General features: G+C 34.1%; 1 protein-coding gene across 1 annotated transcript; it reads right to left on the bottom strand.

The window, feature by feature from the left end:
• Positions 1-9,925: 9,925 nt before the first annotated feature.
• Positions 9,926-11,552, bottom strand: Smp_040680 (putative cytoplasmic dynein light chain; the record flags this gene model as incomplete). The annotated part of the gene is made up of 2 exons (XM_018795113.1): positions 9,926-10,233; positions 11,359-11,552. 2 exons carry the CDS (start codon positions 11,550-11,552, stop codon positions 10,155-10,157), a joined length of 273 nt encoding a protein of 90 aa, XP_018649458.1. The 3' UTR covers positions 9,926-10,154.
• Between the last annotated feature and the right edge of the window lie 9,757 nt (positions 11,553-21,309).

Below are 21,309 nucleotides of genomic sequence, written 5' to 3'. Positions count from 1 at the left end.
ATCGCAAAAGTGTGAATGTTCATCAAGATGATCTTATCATTCATGGCCTCGATAAAGTTACTCGTGATCAGATAATTATTGCTGAACTGTATCGTCTAACTCAAAATAATATTGCCGTGATTCCCAATAGGTGTTCATTTTGTGTATCTAGTTTTGAATGGCTGGATACCTAGTTGAGGTTAACAGTTTTACACCAGAGAGATGAAGTGACCAGCTCCACAGAAAAATGTACCATATCTGAAACACTTCTCTCCAATACTATTCCCATTTTATTCCTAATTATTTCTGTTTTGTCAACTGTCTATTTCAAATCTTGACGTCGAATTCATTTCAATGGTATGAGGTGTTAGGATATTCACATGAATATCCCGAAAATTATCTCGAACGTAAAGTGGTATGTTTTCAGACTTTCCACATATTTCACATATTATTTCCTATTGATCATTATTTACAGTTGTCCTAACTATGACTTTCGCGTGTCGTTTTCCTATTGGTCAATTTTGAGTTGTCCTAATTATAACCTTTACGTATCCTTTCTTTCCATTCGTTACTGTTCATAGTCATCTTAACTGTATAAATATGCCTTGTCTGTAAATCATTTTTGTTCTGCTTCGGACCCCATGAACAATTCTCATTTAACGGCTGTGTTCTGATTTATTGGAGTTTGGGGAACACTATTGGGGTCGTACTAGGATACCTGAATTTGGTCATTCGGTAGAAATTCGCTTAGTCCTATCGCAATATTTAGCAACGCAATATTTCGCGACCTAACATGAGGAACAAGACTCATGCTTACGAAGTCTACTCAAGTTTCTTCCCAGTGATGCTGTTCTTAGAACTCATTCCTCTACTGTAAATTCTGTACTTCTTACAGATACATCAGCTGTGGGTATTGGTGCAGTTTTGGAGTTGGAATATATACAATAATCTGTATTTCACGCAAACGTACTGTTGCTGAACGAGGTTATTCCCAAACTGAGCATGACACATTAGCTGTGTTTCGGGCTGTTTAACAACTTCACAATTATTTATTCGGGAAGACATACACCATGGTTACAGATCACGAAGTTCTTAAGTTCATTATTCATACTGAAAAATCCTGAGCACATCACTCATCCGCTATGTTTCAACGAAGGAGTATTGATCTGCGTGCCTATGACTATAGAACAGTTATACGAAAAGTTTAGAATGTTGTCTGTTTTTCCAGGAAGTCTGAGTTATCTGCTACTACTGTTTGTGTTGGGTGTTTAAACGCTATACATTCCGTAACTAAAGAGACTCCAAAAAAGTTATTAAAAAGAAAGATTGTCTGTTCAAATAATATGTGTTTAAAGTCTTCAGGACTCACATATTATCGTGAAATGACCTTTGGCCAGCCACAGAGATTGTGGTGCAGAATATTGGAAAATCTATGGTTTCAGTTCCAGGCATCATGTGAATGTGGTCCACCTTGTTGATACGTGATGATTAGAAGTATTTGGATTATTGTACGAACTAGGTATCCCCAAAATAGGGCAATTTAGACCAAGAAGAACTTGGTGGGCACAAACGAACGTATTGCATTTGGAATCCAAATTCAGGCGGACATCAACTACAAAAGAATAATTTGTTTATACAAATACCACATCCATCACAGCTTAAATTCGAATCCACATTTATGCAATCAACTGTATCTCTTCTCCTCAGGTTCATTATATGTCTCTCCGAATGTACATTGAATGTAGACTCTGTATGATCTAGAATATGCTCATCAGTATTACAATTAATAACTGAAATCGGAACGGTCTCACCTGGGTCCGGGAATTGTATGCAATCATCATGCCGGTTGTGAACTGAAATCCCTAATATCTAGAATTCGAACCATAGATTTCCCAAACACTATCCTCCCCCACGAAATAATATAACGTCCTTATGTTGCAAGGTCATGACTAACTTAACGTTCCCAATTTGTATTATCTCATGCTCACACTTCGATTATTATATGTTGGTATTTGGGTATCCACACTGACGTACAATTTGAGTCATTCCATCATGTGACTTTGAATTGCACAAAATATATGATACATATTCCTTTTGCTTTTCACCTTAGAATACTGTGATGTTTAAATAAATCAATGACATCTTTGTATTGATGACTGTTGTAATTTTGAATTCCAAATACAATACATTCGTTCGGGCTCATCTAGTAATTCTTGATTAAATTGCGTTATTTCTGGGATTACTAGTTTATACTACAATTCAAATACTTCTAATTATCATATTGGCGTCGCGATTGAGCCTGTGATGGAACGGTTGGATATACATTCAGATTTTAATGCTTTTGAGGAGTACATGGAGAGGTTCGAAATCTGGGCTATGACCAAGGAAGATGATGAAGATTTTAATATGGTGGCCCATTTCCTTACATTCATCGGAAAAGAAGCATACAGCCTTATAAAGACTTTAGCACTTCCAGACAAACCGATTTCACTCCCCTATGCAACTCTCAAGCAACTACTGTTGGATCATGTAAAGTATACAAATTCCGAATGTGGTAAGAGAGAAAAATCCGATAAAATGACTCGACAAAACATCAGGAATTCCACTTTAATAAGTCGTCGCAGTTCGATGCGTAATCAAAGTTATTCAGATAATACTTCATTGAGCTGTGAAACAGTCCATGATGATGAGCACGAGTTTAGTAAATGCTTGTTCTGCGGCAAGTTTCACCCATGTAATTCATGTATATTTCGTAATTCTAAATGCTTTAAATGTGGTAAAACTGGACACATTCAGTCAGTTTGTAATACCATGGTCCATTTCGCTCAAAGTAATGATAAGATGGATGCTTCTAATGATCAGTTATCTTTATCTAGAAGTGGTATAACGTCACATAACAGTCCACAGTTGAATGAAACCCAGAATCATTGTGAGACAAAAATTTTAATCAACAAACTTATTAGATTTCTCATGCTATTGTACCAGATATGGTTTGTCGTAATAATTCACATACTTCTGATGAAATTTCTTACAACTCTGAGAATAAAATGTTGAATGAGTCGAAGCATGATCAAAAACCAGATTCAGTTTTGGTAGATGCAGAATTCCCTGATGATCCATTATTCTCTAATGAAACTCCTAATAAATTCGAGGGAAATATTTCAGAAAAATCAAATTCTGATATCATATTAAATGTCACTTACCCTAACAATGAATTTATCTCTAGTAATATTCCTAATGAATGTGACAAATATGTTCTTGATGAGTCAAATTCTAGTCACATTTCTGATGTTATTGTGTCAGATGTTGCATATTCTCACGAACCATGTTTGTTGAGTAGAATCCCTATTCGGTGGTATGATGAATCAGAGGAGATAACAAAATTTCCCGAAGCAACCAGAGAAGCAGTTTGCCCAGAAGTGAAGTTTGCACAGACAGAGAATCTAAATCAAGTCCAAGATTATCTTAATGAGTATGAGGCAGATGAATGTTTTCCATTCGATTGTTTCGCAGGTAAATCAAGCCTACTTGAATCACATGTGTTACTTACATATATCAATGCATATCTATCTGCGTATTCTAATATGAATAACAAAAAGAATATGCATCATGATTTCGATTCAAGTCAAAGTCATATAATGGAATACCTCAAATTACGTGTTAGTGTGTATCCCCAGATACTCACATACATTAATCGATGCGTCAGATTTGAGAAGATAATGCAAATCGGGAACGTCATATTGGTTAAAACATTGTGACGTAAGAACCCAACATTATTTCGTGGAGGAGGATAGTGTTGGAAAGTCTATGATGCGAATTCTATATATCAGTGGCTTCACTACATAACCGACATGATGATTGTATGCAATTCCAGAACCCAGATAATACAGAGTCTACATCCAATGCTCGGTCGGACAGATGTAAGACGAACTTAAGAAGAAGACGAACAATCGATTACAGACACTTACACTCTAATTTGAGCTGTGGCAGATGTAATGTTTAAATAAATCAATGACATCTTTGTATTGATGACTGTTGTAATTTTGAATTCCAAATACAATACATTCGTTCGGGCTCATCTAATAATTCTTGATTAAATTGCGTTATTTCTGGGATTACTAGTTTATACTACAATTCAAATACTTCTAATTATCATATTGGCGTCGCGATTGAGCCTGTGATGGAACGGTTGGATATACATTCAGATTTTAATGCTTTTGAGGAGTACATGGAGAGGTTCGAAATCTGGGCTATGACCAAGGAAGATGATGAAGATTTTAATATGGTTATCTCATACCTCACACTTCGATTAGTATATGTGAATATTTGGGGATACAGACTGACGAACAATTTGAGTCATTCCATCATGTGATTTTGAATTGCACAAAATATATGATACATATTCCTTTTGCTTTTCACCTTAGAATACATGTGTCCATTGCTCTAGTTATTAGACAAATGTACATTGATATGTGTAATTAACACATGTGATCAATCTAGGCTTGATTCACCTGCAAATCAATCAAATGGAAATTATCTCTCTGCTTCTTATTCATTTGGATAATCTTGGACTCGATTTGGATTTTCTGTCTGTGCAAACTTCACATCTGAGCAAACTGGTCCGTTGATTACTTCGTGAAAATTCGCTGGTCCCTCTGATTCATCATACCACTGACTAGGGATTCTACTCCACATACATTGGTTGTGACAATATCCAACATCTGATACAATAAGATAAGAAATGTGACTGGAATTCAACTCTATTGGAACATATTTGTCACGTTCTTTGGGAATAACACTAGAGATAAATCAATTGTGAGGACAAACACCATCTGATGCCACATCATATGGATCGTAATCAGATTGTAACTCATTTTCAACTTGTTCCTCACATTTAATTAAAATTTCACTGGAAATAAATGAGTCATCAGCACAAACCACATCTGAAAAAATAACATCATAGATCTGATCAGAATTTGATGCATTTGACATACCTTCCACATATTTGTAAATAATTTCATTAGAAATACATGAATCATTGGGACAGTGTATGTCTGCTTATAATAATATCATGAATCTAAACAGAGTATGATTCATTCGAAGCCTTCAAGTTGATGGGATCGGAATTACAAAGTTTACCATTACTTGCAGCGAAATGAATAGTAGTATTACAAAGTGTCCGTATGTGTCCAATATTAACATATTTAAAACATTTAGCATTGTAGGAAGTAATTTCTCACAGACGTAATTCTAAACTATTCTCTAGACTGTCGAGCACAGAGTCTCAGCTTAGCCAAAGTCAGAACAAGTAAGCTATTTGGCCTGATAAAATTTATATGTTTCTAAAATGTAAATTAAAACTGTTGGTATAAAAACAAACAATACAGTCTGTTAAACAGGGAAATGGAAAGACATCAAAAACATACTGAACAGTAACTAGAGGATGGGAAAAATGAGATAACAAGCAAATATTGAATTATAATGGACTTAAAATTGTGATTGGTAAATAAACAAAGTATAGTCATACAAGGCCAAAGAATGTTAATGTGGTGGTGGGCGTTTCATTATATAACTGGTGGGATCGTTTGTCGCTCACACTTTACAAGCATTACGAAGTAAACATGAATAACATTGGTGAAATTCGCCAAAGGATAATAACAATGTCATTTCAAATATTTCCGTTGAAGAATAAAATAAGTTTCATATACACTGACTCCATGATATATATTCAAGCACACGATTTCTTTGTAAAGTGATGAGAATAGATATGCAAGCAAATTTGAAACAAAACAAGAAAAAGCAGCTTTGCTGAAAGGAACAGTCATCATGATTGTTTTCAAGAGTTTTTCTCACCTTTATTCAATCAATAGAATTGATCTAATTTATCATAAATAACGACTGGAGTAAAACAAGAAAACATGTGTTTGTTGTTGAGAGTGATTTCGGTTACTGAATATACTATAAACATGTATTTGTAGGCTCATTCGAACCAACTGGATGTTGAATACAACAGTTGACAGTTATTATTATTATTATTATTATTATTATTATTGGTGGCTTTATTCTATAATGTATTTCGGTACAATAAGGGAAGTGCAATGTTCGTGTTTGACCACTCCTAAAATACTGCAAGCTTATTGTTCGTAGTTTTCGCATAAAGGTTTAACGAAGACTGACATCCGTTCACAGGTTATTTGCACTTCGCATTTATGGAAATGACTGTACCTCCAATTGTAAGCGCAGATGTAATGTACTCGATCTCTATCCTTCATGAAATATGAAACTCAAACTACATCTAGTCTGCGAATTCAAAATATTTAATAAACTATCTTTTACATTCAATCTAACAATTCAATATGTCGAAACTCTTAGTCACAGAATCCTCAAACTCTTATATATTGGTAAATCACTCACATTCACGGAATGTAAGTTGATTTGATTCAATTAGGTCATTGATATACGTGATGACGAAGTGGCCTACATTGAGCTATGAAATGTCAGAAGTTCTGTTTTCCATTCAGTGGGACATCACAAATACTACAATTTATAGTTCAAGTTCGAGCGAAATATAACCAAAAGAGATTAAACATCATGCAGCACTAATGATAAATTAGAAAATATGAACCATTGAGAAATAAAACATTTATTGTTTAGTTCTGATTTAAAAAATTCTGACAAATGGACCGAATTTCAAAATTGATTCTCGTTTTCATCAATAACTTTAAATCAACCAGTTTAGTAATTTAAAGGATCTCTCACATTCATCCACAGTGTTGCTTTGAGCCAACAAATTCCAACATAACAGGGCTGTCGTATATTCCGAAGAAATTTTCTTCGAATTTCTCATCGTCAGTATAGGAATATTGGGTGAAAATATCAGTGTATCATCATCATCATCATCATCATCATCATCATCATCATCATGTATTTCATCAACCTACTCTCATTAGAACAGCAAGATGCGTATGGTTGACTACTGGTTAGTTTAGCAAATGCCAATCAGCTAACTAATTTTATTAGCTTTTAGTATTGACCAGATTAGACCTTTTGAATCGTTAATTAGTGCACATTCATCTCAAAATTCCAAACTATTGAACATACACCTAATGATTGAAATTTTAATGATTTGCGAGAATCCATGAAGATAAGTCAGAGAAGTTAGAGAGATAATGAAATTCTCTTGAGATTCAAAATACTTTAGAATACAATCACTTAGTCAATGTATCTAATTTATTCACAATGGATGTGTGTACTAAACAAATATTTTTGTTTAAATATAGTAGAGATGAGAGATAATGTTTATTGTTTTGTTCTTATGGTTAATTTGTTTAGGTGTTTGGTAAAGAAGATAAAATGTTGAGACATCAGTGAGTTCATATATAGATTAAATATAAAATCCTTTGCTGAATAAACTCCAAGAATACTAATAGACAAATTGAATGATAGAACCTTCATTATGAGTAGGATTCAGTTTGAACGAGATGAATCTCCTCGTTGTTGGGATTATAGAGTGCAATGGAACAGCCTCTTTTGGAATGTGTGTATTTTAGCAGATTGTCTTGATATTAGCATCAAAAATGGAATGCAGGTAAATCAAGCTGATGAGTGCCGAATAAGCGTAAATTAGTGTTCTGGATTCCACTGTTATTGCACAGCTGTTCTAATATGAATAACAGTTTGAGTAACCAATTTGTTGATAATCAATACTGAATTTCGATGCTGTTACATCTAGCCGACGAGTGGTAGATTGGATGAAACACTCAAGCCATAGTCCAGCACTAGCCACAATCTATCTATTCTGAATAACAGAATTGTTTGTTCAGAAACGTTTAAATGAGTAGCAATGTAATTGTATGTGATCATACTTATAATATAAGAAGGACTAATTATACTGTCTCATTAACAAACAGAGGGAGTTATCTTAGCGTAACAAGACACAGGAATGGAATATAGTTACCATAACCACGAAAGCAGTACACAGTGTTCAGCCAAATTGACTGAGTTAACAAAGGAAGTATGCATATGTAGGCATCTCATTCATCTAGAGGAGGAATTCCAGATGCATCGTTGCCTGATGGTATGTTTGCTAACAATTGATTATATGATACACATTTTAATGGATCATAAGGAGCATACATATTGAATGTGATCTATTCACGTAATCAAGAAACTATACAAACTTAATCTTTTTTTATTGGTTAAGCAAACATACTACAGTTTATAAACAGAAAGTTCCTTCATCTGTATTTCTCTTAGATTATTTAGATTATTAATACACAAAGAGTGTTTCTTTATTATCGTTGGAGGAATCCTAGCGATAGTTAAGACAAACGAAAGATTAGTAAGCACGTTGTAGTTAGTGGTATTAACGCCGTAATTGTATTAGTATCAAATGATGAACAAAATATTTGGACGAGATGTTATGTAGTTAATTAATAAGCATTTACACAATAGACAAAATCTTCAGCACAGGAATTCTAAAAAGAATTATCTACATTAGCAAAATGTAACACAAATCTAGAAATATCGATTTTTGTCAAATTAATACTATTCTGGTTTATGTGATAATTTCATGGACAAAGGGTTTCATTTATGCAAATTAGTGAATATGTTCCGAAATTGTCTATGATGTACTAGTCGTTTCAGTTATTCATATCTATTTAGGAGGTCAAATACTTCTACAACTCAAAAACATACCGACTTATGCATTATTGATCATTTGTTCTTCCAATGAATTTCATTTTGCTCACATAAACCGTTGTCATATAAATGGATACCTTGCAACAAATAGCATAGATTTTTCAATATTGGTTTATCTAACACTGTAGTGAACAAGAACATGGGTGGGGACAATCGAATGTATTCAAGCACACTAAATTCTGATAACCATACAGTAAACAGTTAATTTACATAATAACAATCAATTGTCTCAATCTTAACTGTTCCTTCTGCAAATATCAATCTGTCTTCTTTGATTTCATTGTTCATGCATTTTCGTACCGATCGCGCCTCATACCTGTTCTTTCTTTATCGATCTTCTGTCAAAATGCATTCTACGTTTGACCATCACCATGTACTACTTATGTGGATATACGTAGATATACGTAGCAATGTGATTGTATGTGATCATATTTATAATATAAGAAGGACTAATTATACTGCCTCACTAACAAACAGAGCAATACGTTTTAGCTTTACGAGCAGCAGAGGAGTGGAATTAATTCAGCATAACCATGAAAGCAGTACACAGTGTTCAGCCAAATTGTCTGAGTTAACAAGGGAAGTATGCATATGTAGGCATCTCATTCATCTAGAGGAGGAATTCCAGATGCATCGTTGCCTGATGGTATGTTTGCTAACAATTGATTATATGATACACATTTCAATGGATCATAAGGAGCATAAATATTGAATGTGATCTATTCACGTAATCAAGAAACTATACAAACTTAATCTATTTTTCGTGGTTAACAAACACACTACTGTTTATAAACTGAAACTTGTTGCTCTCATAGATATATATGAATATACTTCAAATGTCTGGGATAGGTTCATTCACTGAAATGATCAGTGGTTCGGTTTATCTGAAATATTTGGGTCTTAAATTCAATAACTAGGTTATTACTAGATTATAGCATGGACGTTTCACAGTCACAGAATATGTGCATTGTATAAATCAATTGTGGAAGTGAGTCGATAAACAAACATCCTATCAGTTTATAACTATCATGGAAATATTCTCCATGTTATAATTTAACGACTGACTTTTTTGATCCACTGTTACTGTGATCATGTACTAAATACGATTTGAATATTACCTCATATTAAGCATCAACTTTGTGTTTTACTACATATATGCACTAGGAATTAGAAATGAAAATGATATTGTCCATCCCGGAACAGATCAATATAACGAGATATAAAGAGAAAAGAGTCTTGGTTGTTTTTTCGAATAACAGTTTATTTGAATTGTTTACCAGTAACGAAGATTTCTCAATTTCGATTTCATAAAATTATCACACACAAAAGCACACACTGACGACAATATGAAAATAGATCAACCAGTACATAAACAATCTGGATACGCTATGTGCAGAAAAGTCAGATGTGTGTAACAATGTTTGTTATGGTGGCATTCTGGTGGTATTTCTCTTGAATTTTCGCTTTTCTCCAAATTAACCAGATTTGAAGAGAAGAATTGCTACATTGCCCATATAGAAGTAGATGAAATGTTTTGTTTCATGTGTTACATAACTGCAATACAAAGAGGGAAATGAAAAACCAGTTAGCTGGATAACCTTACGAACTTCAGTTGCATTCACCAATATAAAATAGGAAATTCCACAGGACTCATAGAAGGATAAATTCTGAATAAAATTCCATCAAAATAGATAGTTTGACTTGCTTACGGATTGGATGGAGAAGTATGAGAAATGAATATGGAACTGTTGATAAGTTCTCAGTGATTTCATCGTTTATCATTTTGATCCAACTGTCTGTCATTCAACTAAGTTAAGTTTGTAATTATTACTCTAGGGACTGCTGCTTAATTGGTGAACGCATTACTGAATACACCACTGATGTGTGTTTTCATCGAACCTTTTGCAACTACACTTACTTGACGTAAACTGTACCCGAACTAGACATTCTATTTATAAACAGAGTGAATGACTGAAGTAATGCAGATATAAGAGACATTATCATTAAACATGGAAATATCTTCTGATTGATCAGACAGACATCGTCTTCTTCAAAAATCAAACTGTTCATTTATAGAGAAAAATCAAATGTTATATCAACTTTCATGTCATTGAAATGGATCTCTTTTGAGGTGTTGTTTAAATTCTCATCTACCATCTACACTTTGATATTGTTTTATTTCTCAGTGATTTTGATCAGTCGTTTGATGAATCGAATCAAACTAACATAATCCTGTTAAAAGCGCATAGTTTATGATCCTTTCTCGTCCTAGAATGTATACGACACAACTGAAAACCGTTTATTTTGTTGACTTAAGTATGTACACGTTTGTATGAACAAAAGTCGCATAACATAAAGATGGTTGAAAAAATAGTACATGTATACTATTGAATTCCAACTCCGCCTTTAGCTTTTCTTGAGTTACTGCCGGTCCCTATCTCGGGTAACGGAGGTGGGTTGGGCTTGGGGTTAGCGACCCCATCCATTAGAAAAACTAACTCTCTGAAGAAACGCTAACCAGTATTGAATTCTAATAAAGTTATATAATTCCTAATGCACTGTTACGATCTCGAGATTCTGACTTCAAATGATTTCTGTCTTTGTATACACAGTCAGTGAATTAGAATGATTACGTATTAAACAACAAATATTTATGTCGAGTCACAAAATATTACTAACCTTCCGAAATTTCTCCCAACAATACAATGCCATGTAGGATTGTATTTCTTGTCAAATTCTTTCTTTATAAATGCTGCTATATCTTTTTCGACACTATATTTCTCTAAAGCTTGTGCAGCACAATCAACAGCGTCTTGTTGCATATCATCTGACATATCGGCATTTTTGACTACTGCTTTATGTTCAGGCGTCATTATTTTGAGTAGACGTTTACTACCTGAGTGTAATTTTTAATCTCAAATAGACACTATTTATATCTTTAGGCGTATCATAGTTTTGACCTTATTATAAATGCAATGAAATAAGAATTTAGTAGCTTGGCTTCAAAGATAATATATGTGTGTAGGTATGTAGATAAATATGTATAAATTGAGTGGCAAAGATTTCAATTGGCTCATACACAATCTTGACGTACATGTCTTATCAGTCTGTTTTAAATCACCTTCATTACAATAACATTAATAGCAATAATGGGCATAATGACAACGAAAGAAAGTTATGAATCTGTATTCAATAACTTTTCCTCATTAAAACAGTAAGGTATCATTACGCTAACTATTTTAACAATGGTGTTTAAAGTTACCCAAAATAACAGTAAACGATTGTTCACGCTTAATTGTAGATTTTGTTTAAGTTAAATAGATTTAGACCAAGTAATTTATTAGGTAGTGATCCTTACTAACTTAGAGAAGTTCTGGTGAGAGACTTTGACTGATGGAGTTTAACCACAGAGGGAGTATTGTAATCATCACTAGTGGACATCAATATTCAATGAAACAATTCTTTGATATTATTCCCTATTCCTACTACCCACCAGCACTTTCGCACTGTCAGTATTTATTCAACTACTGTTTAATTTAAAATTATAACCATCTTCTTTATCTATCTATCTATCTATCTATCTGTCGTTTATGAAAGTATGAATTCTATTCGATCTCTGAATGACCGATACTTACGGATTCCAGCCTGTTGATCTCGAAGCTTGGCGTCTACTGAGTTTTTCAATCGGTTCAGAAACACTCTATTAAAATCTTTTCCTGGTACTAACAACAAACTGATGCCTCTGTAATTCTCACATTTGCTCAGATCTCCTTTCTTTGTTATCTTGATGAGGTATCTTTCTTCCCAGTTTGTCAGCACTTGTTCTTCCTCCCAAATATTCTTGAATAGATGGTGAAGCATGTTTGCAGTTACTTCAATGTCTGACTTCAGAGCTTCAGCTGGTATATCAACATGTCCAGCTGCAGCTTTTCCGCCGTCGTTGCCAGTTCTCCCATGAATTTCTGCCTGTCGGCTTTAATGCTTTTCTTCACTTGATCATTTGCTTTTGCGTAGTCTGCTTGTACCTTGACTTTCTCTGCTCCTGTTCGACTCTTTTCAATGGCCATGTTCATGTTCTTTCTATATTCAATCTTGTACAGGGTTCCTATAGAGATCCATTCCTTATGACGGTGCTTCGTTCGACACAGAACCTCCTTTCACACTGAAGTTAATGCTTCTTTGATCTCTTCCCAGTTGTCCTCCATCGTACTTTCTTCTCATTTCAGTAGATCCTGTAGAGTTTAGAGCCTGTTGTTGAGAGTTATCTTGAATTGGTTGAGTTTGTTAGTATCTCGAAGGAAGGCTGTATTGAACCTTTGTAATGTTGTTTGTCCAGTTCTCCAGTGTTTCTTCAAATTCAGTTTCATCATGGCCACAACCAGTTAGTGATCTGAGTCTATATCAGCTTTCTCTAGATTCTCACATCTTCCATTGTCCTTGTAATATATTGCTGATACAAATACGCCAACCATCCTCCTTTTAGTGAGCTTGGGACCGGCACTATCTCTAGAAGAGCTACAGATGGAGTTGAAAACCAATACATAGATAATGATATTAAGACTAAAACTTGTTCAAAAACTTTCTAACATCTTTCACAATACAAAATAACTGTCTAATAAGATGCATCGGTTTGGATGAATTATCATCGTGTTTTGTACACAGTACTGAGTATCCATCTATCCATCCATTGTATTACATCATAAATTGGAGAAAGTAACTCGAATGATTCATAATAAGTTCAGGAATGACATTGTGGATTACTAGTCGGTAACAGTATGAGTAATGAGCTTCAATCTCAATCGTGATTTCGTAACTAATGCTATAAGACTGAAAATGATCTATGTTTGAGTTTCTATTTATGGTGTAAATAACATCATGTCTTCGTGAATGTTGTAATACCAAGTGAATGCTTTTCTATCAAAGTAGAACTAAACTACTTGATTTATTATTCAGTAGATGATTTTACAAGGTTGATTTAACAACGCCACAAAATAATCCTTTTCTCGGTTGAATTGCTTGTTCTCAATCATCATTTACATAAACATTAATTCACGTATGACAATCATCGTTAAATGATATCCTCGAATTTATTTTTCCAAATACAATGTGAAGAAGGATAATAGTTTGATCTGATTGATGATAGAGGTTGTATATAATTATAGTTGACTTGATGATTTAGTGTATATTTGTTTATGTTGGTACGAATCACTGTTTTGAATAAAGCCAAACAATGCTCAACGTTATGATACCACAGTGTTACCTCAACATATTCAACTCTTCTTCTATACAGAGTTCAGTGATGAGGAAGATGTGGAAATGTCTACGCCATCAAGTTGGATACTATGGTATGTGCCACACGGTACACTGTATCACTTTTTCAAAATATTTTCTTTTGATCACAGATATCGACATAGGAAATCCGTTATCGGATTTCATATCACATCAGTTTCTGCATTCAAGCAAATGATTGTATACAATCGTCGAGAATATTTCCACCCAGATTTTCTCGTATTCAGTATATACCAGTATGACGTATCTGGAATCATGAAGACGTGGAGAATTCACATGAGATTTAAATGCGAGTATCCCTATTTCAGACACCTAAACACTGATCTATTCAGGACAACGTGATTGGTGACATTGAAATCACTGTTCACTGATGGAATAATATTTCAAATTATCACACGATTAGAAGAGGATTTCCTCAGAAGTGAATGGTTGATTTCAATGAACAATTAAGTTGACAATATTGTTTTCTTTAAAACTCACGACATTTAGAACACTGAATTTGTCTAGATTTTTGACTTTCTAATCTAATACCTAACTCGATTTCTACAATATTTATTACACAATAAACTACAATGCTTGCACGTCATTTATATGTCTCTGAAAATCCTACAAACCAATGTGGGTAAATTCGAATGATTATTCATAAAGTTTGTTGATGTACTTCAGAAGAACTGTAATCACTACATACTAAGCTAAATTCGCTTGACATTTTCAGACCACTGTGCTTTAAACCACAATAGAACACCTGTGTACCAGGGTAATAAGAAGGAATTATTTATTACCACTGTACAAAGTGTGATCAAGTATGTAGATGATCGATCACAATGACAATAAATGCTCAACATCTCAATCATCTAGACCAGTGCACTCACCTACATGAAAGACATATTCAAGGAGAATCATTGTTCTTTTTTGTTAGTTGCTTTAGTTTACGGTTTATTAACCTCCAAAAAAAACAGAATATAGACTCTCTTGAAAAATATTGAGATGATTAAAACCTACCATAACATCAATCGCCTAAGAATATGATTGGTGGCAGCAACGGTTGATAAATCCATAAAGTACGGGATGGCATATATGGGATAGGTTATGCGCAGTTTATCATCTCCTATTTCAGTGTGCAATGATAGCAAACACAATAGTAGTTTAAAAATATATGGTACTAGCAATATAAAAATATAACAGTCTTTAAAATACGACAGTGATGTGTGAGGTGTGACACATCGTTTCCAATCAATTCAACATTATATAAAATATATACTAATATTTATGGGTTGACTGGAAATCACTACAATGTAAATATATTCCATATTGAAATTAACGAAATCAATAATACATGAGTAGTTTTGATTATTTTGGTTATTTCAGATTCTCCAAAGTTTAAATCTAATGGATCTTCAATGATGTGTTTCATTTCAATTGACTCATTTGTTATGAAGGATTCAAATTATGTGCCTTCATTTACATTCAGATGCCTTTTATTCCAATCCATATAGTCAGAAATCCACAAAACATAATGCAATTTGATCTGAATTAAATTTTACTAGATTTGTAAAATGCTCAATAGTGAAAAATATTTATGACGATATTTCACCTATATTAACCAACTGAATTGGAATCTGTTTTGTCTAGAATAAATTGATATAAGGTACTGGGTTCGAGTCCCAGAGAGAACATCAACTCAGATGCAGTTACATCCAGCTGTCGAGTCCCAAATAGGACGAAACGCGCATCCTGGATTCCACTGCTGGCCACTATCCATCTTTGCTTAAAATTGATAGACTGTTTAGAATGTCTGAAATAGACAAGAGAAAATTACATTATGAATAATAATTTTAATGAAGTCAATGTGAGTTTATCATCAAGATAATATTCTCCATAAAGTAATATAAACAGGAGAATGGTTGAAATCTGAGATCACTAAACAACTGTTTCATTTTAGTTTTAAACTTCTTAGCAATGCCCATAAACAAAATTAATCCTTGATTCACATATTGAAGTTTCTTAAATGATGTACTCTGCCTTAAACTTGGCCAATCTTCTTTTATGGATTATTAATTTATAATTGTAGAACCTGATGAGAAATTATTGAGAAGAATATTCTTCGTTCATATAATTTTGTTTTAAAATTACATATACTTGAAATTATGATCTTCAGATTTCTTAGCTATCATGGCATATTCACATCACACAATAAACATATTTTGGCTTACATATCCTACCTCGGATAGCTATAGATCTATCACGACTACCATAAAATATCATCAATCCTGAGTAGTTTATAGTTTCAGTAGAACTCTAAAACCCATTTCAATTTACATTGAAATCAAACCGGCATCAGTAGAGAAGATATAGTTTTTAACAGTTTAGCTGCTTGCTAAGGCCAATTTCTACCACGGATGGATATCAGCGGTGAAATCAATGAAAATCAAGAAATTCAGTAATCTAATACAAAATAACCGCCGAATGTATATTGATGTTTTCGAACCATGTTCATCTTATAAAAGTGACACAAACGTTAATGCATATTACATAATATTAGCTGAGACACAATGAATTTTTCCTTGAAAAACTCGTATTAATTATTGCAGACATCATATATGATCTAATACATCTTTCCGTTTATTTTTTCTATCAATTGAGAATTGTTTTCAATGAATGAAATTGAAGTGTTGACGACGTATGTTAGGGCAGCAATTAATCGAAGATATCGTTTTTTACAGGACACTTTCAATTATACATAGTTCGTGCTTATTTCCAACAAAACGCTTGGCTATAATCAAAATCCAGTATTTAAATTCTATACTGAATACATCAATATACTGTTTCACAGCCCATTAGTACCTGATGACTACCTGATTTCGAATTCCAAATATAATACGTTCATTTGTGCTCATCTAGTACTTCTTGGTCAAATTGCGTTATTCCTGGGGATCAGAGTTTGCACCATAATTCAAATACTTCATATCATCACATTGACATCGTGATGGAGTCTGTGATGGAATAATTAGACATACATTCAGATTTTGATGCTTGTGAGGATTATATGGAAATGTTCGAAATATGGACCATTGGAAAGGAATATGTTGAGGATGTTAATATTGTGGCTTATCGCCTTGACTTCATCGGAAAAGAATTCTACAGTTTATTAAAATATTTGGAATTTCCAGAAACACTCACTTCTATTCCGTATAGAAATCTCAAGGAACTACTGCTAGACCATGTGAAGTGTCCGAATTTTGAATTGTGTAAAGGAGGAGAATTTCATAAAATGATTCATCAGGACATCAAGAGTTCCACTAAATAACTATGTCATCCCAATCCAATGCGTACTCATGGTTATGCAGATAACAATTCATTGAAGAGTAACGTAGCATGTCACGAAGATGAGCACAAGCTTGGAAAATGTTTGTCCTTTGGCGAATTTCACCAATATTATTCATGTTTACTTCGTAATGCTTGTAAAGTGTGAGCGACAAACGATCCCACCAGTTATATAATGAAACGCCCACCACCACATTAACATTCTTTGGCCTTGTATGACTATACTTTGTTTATTTACCAATCACAATTTTAAGTCCATTATAATTCAATATTTGCTTGTTATCTCATTTTTCCCATCCTCTAGTTACTGTTCAGTATGTTTTTGATGTCTTTCCATTTCCCTGTTTAACAGACTGTATTGTTTGTTTTTATACCAACAGTTTTAATTTACATTTTAGAAACATATAAATTTTATCAGGCCAAATAGCTTACTTGTTCTGACTTTGGCTAAGCTGAGACTCTGTGCTCGACAGTCTAGAGAATAGTTTAGAATTACGTCTGTGAGAAATTACTTCCTACAATGCTAAATGTTTTAAATATGTTAATATTGGACACATACGGACACTTTGTAATACTACTATTCATTTCGCTGCAAGTAATGGTAAACTTTGTAATTCCGATCCCATCAACTTGAAGGCTTCGAATGAATCATACTCTGTTTAGATTCATGATATTATTATAAGCAGACATACACTGTCCCAATGATTCATGTATTTCTAATGAAATTATTTACAAATATGTGGAAGGTATGTCAAATGCATCAAATTCTGATCAGATCTATGATGTTATTTTTTCAGATGTGGTTTGTGCTGATGACTCATTTATTTCCAGTGAAATTTTAATTAAATGTGAGGAACAAGTTGAAAATGAGTTACAATCTGATTACGATCCATATGATGTGGCATCAGATGGTGTTTGTCCTCACAATTGATTTATCTCTAGTGTTATTCCCAAAGAACGTGACAAATATGTTCCAATAGAGTTGAATTCCAGTCACATTTCTTATCTTATTGTATCAGATGTTGGATATTGTCACAACCAATGTATGTGGAGTAGAATCCCTAGTCAGTGGTATGATGAATCAGAGGGACCAGCGAATTTTCACGAAGTAATCAACGGACCAGTTTGCTCAGATGTGAAGTTTGCACAGACAGAAAATCCAAATCGAGTCCAAGATTATCCAAATGAATAAGAAGCAGAGAGATAATTTCCATTTGATTGATTTGCAGGTGAATCAAGCCTAGATTGATCACATGTGTTAATTACACATATCAATGTACATTTGTCTAATAACTAGAGCAATGGACACATGTATTCTAAGGTGAAAAGCAAAACGAATATGTATCATATATTTTGTGCAATTCAAAATCACATGATGGAATGACTCAAATTGTTCGTCAGTCTGTATCCCCAAATATTCACATATACTAATCGAAGTGTGAGGTATGAGATAACCATATTAAAATCTTCATCATCTTCCTTGGTCATAGCCCAGATTTCGAACCTCTCCATGTACTCCTCAAAAGCATTAAAATCTGAATGTATATCCAACCGTTCCATCACAGGCTCAATCGCGACGCCAATATGATAATTAGAAGTATTTGAATTGTAGTATAAACTAGTAATCCCAGAAATAACGCAATTTAATCAAGAATTATTAGATGAGCCCAAACGAATGTATTGTATTTGGAATTCAAAATTACAACAGTCATCAATACAAAGATGTCATTGATTTATTTAAACATCACAGTATTCTAAGGTGAAAAGCAAAAGGAATATGTATCATATATTTTGTGCAATTCAAAGTCACATGATGGAATGACTCAAATTGTACGTCAGTGTGGGTATCCAAATACCAACATATAATAATCGAAGTGTGAGCATGAGATAATACAAATCGGGAACGTTAAGTTAGTCATGACCTTGCAACATAAGGACGTTATATTATTTCGTGGGGGAGGATAGTGTTTGGGAAATCTATGGTTCGAATTCTAGATATTAGGGATTTCAGTTCACAACCGGCATGATGATTGCATACAATTCCCGGACCCAGGTGAGACCGTTCCGATTTCAGTTATTAATTGTAATACTGATGAGCATATTCTAGATCATACAGAGTCTACATTCAATGTACATTCGGAGAGACATATAATGAACCTGAGGAGAAGAGATACAGTTGATTGAATAAATGTGGATTCGAATTTAAGCTGTGATGGATGTGGTATTTGTATAAACAAATTATTCTTTTGTAGTTGATGTCCGCCTGAATTTGGATTCCAAATGCAATAAGTTCGTTTGTGCTTACCGAGTTCAAAATTTGAAATAGACAGTTGGCAAAACAGAAATAATTAGGAATAAAATAGGAATAGTATTGGAGAGAAGTGTTTCAGATATGGTACATTTTTCTGTGGAGCTGGTCACTTCATCTCTCTGGTGTAAAACTGTTAACCTCAACTAGGTATCCAGCCATTCAAAACTAGATACACAAAATGAACACCTATTGGGAATCACGGCAATATTATTTTGAGTTAGACGATACAGTTCAGCAATAATTATCTGATCACGAGTAACTTTATCGAGGCCATGAATGATAAGATCATCTTGATGAACATTCACACTTTTGCGATCACTTATTACATTATTCATCACTTCCTGAAATTTGATTGGAGCACAACTTGAACCACATGAAAGTGACTTGTATTTGAAAAGAACAAAAGGACTGTTAATTGTCGTCAAAACAGATGAAGATTGATGTGGGGGAATTTGAAGATAGGCATCTTTCAGGTTAACTTCCTAGAATAACTTAGAACCATTAATTTGCTTATGAACATACTCAGCTCCCACCATCGAGCATGTTTGCTTCAAAAAAACGGGAGTTCATCGTTAATCCATAATCACCACTAATTTCAGCGGTGCTTCCATCGAAGTTCAAAAGTGTGAAAATAGAAGAACCCCATGCTGAAGACTGAATCGGTCTAATAATTCATTTCACCCACAAATCATTCAGTACCTCATGTTTTGCTTCTACAAGACCGTCAGGAATTTGTCGTCTTTTAATAAGTAAAAGTACACCCATTACTTGAAGTTCAGTATGTTGGATTTTTATCCCTCCATGGCATCGAGCATATGCAACTTGATTTGAAGTTGATCAGCAAAACTATACTTGGCGGCATGTATCTGCAGCTCGAGGAGAAACTCCCTAAACTTTTGGTTGTTCTGATGATTCATTTGCAAACCCAGTATTGACGGTCATTCTCCATCGACTGAAGGGTCACAAGGCATGTATGGAAAGTCACCAGCTCAAATAAGTAATTCACAGCATCCTCGCCTATGCATTAAATGTCTAGTAATCACCAATACTCCTCCTAATGATCCTGACTGTTTTCATATGATCCTATGTGTGTTACTTGCATATCTCTGTCTGACTATGAATATCGAGTCAAGCTTGATTATTTCGAGTTGGTTGACTCTCACTCTCCGCTCCACTACGCTTCGCTTTCTCCATGACGTTGAAACCATTTAATTTTTAGATGCACAAATTCTTTCAAATACAATTTCTACTCATGATTTCTTACTTATTTTTCTTTCCAATATATTTCGGTTCGGTGATTTTACCAAACTTTTGTTACGATTATAACTACAAAGACTGACTTCGAGAGGTGAATCCAGGAGTTCTAGCGAGAAGCAGTGACCAGTGGAGTTCAAACCACGTCTATTGTGAGATAGAAACTCACTGAAGACAATTGGTGAACGGTTGCTGAACTTCGTGGATTTGTTGAAGTTAGACATTAACACCATGGATGCCGGCCTAGTGGTCTATCGGTTAAGTGCTCTGGTGCGAGACTGGTAGGTCCTGAGTTCGAGTCTCGCCGGCGAGGTGGGATCGTGGATGCGCACTGCTGAGGACGAAACGGCCGTTCAGTGCTGCCAGGTTTTCCCTGGTAGTCTAGCTTCAATGGACTCACGCTTTCAACTATGGAGATTCATATCTTTCTCCTTCTATATCTTCTGGTAGAA

Source organism: Schistosoma mansoni, chromosome 1, assembly GCF_000237925.1.
Source record: "Schistosoma mansoni strain Puerto Rico chromosome 1, complete genome".
NCBI lineage: Eukaryota > Metazoa > Platyhelminthes > Trematoda > Strigeidida > Schistosomatidae > Schistosoma > Schistosoma mansoni.
The sequence above is the reverse complement of the archived record's forward strand: the minus strand, read 5'-3'. Positions and strand labels throughout refer to the sequence as shown.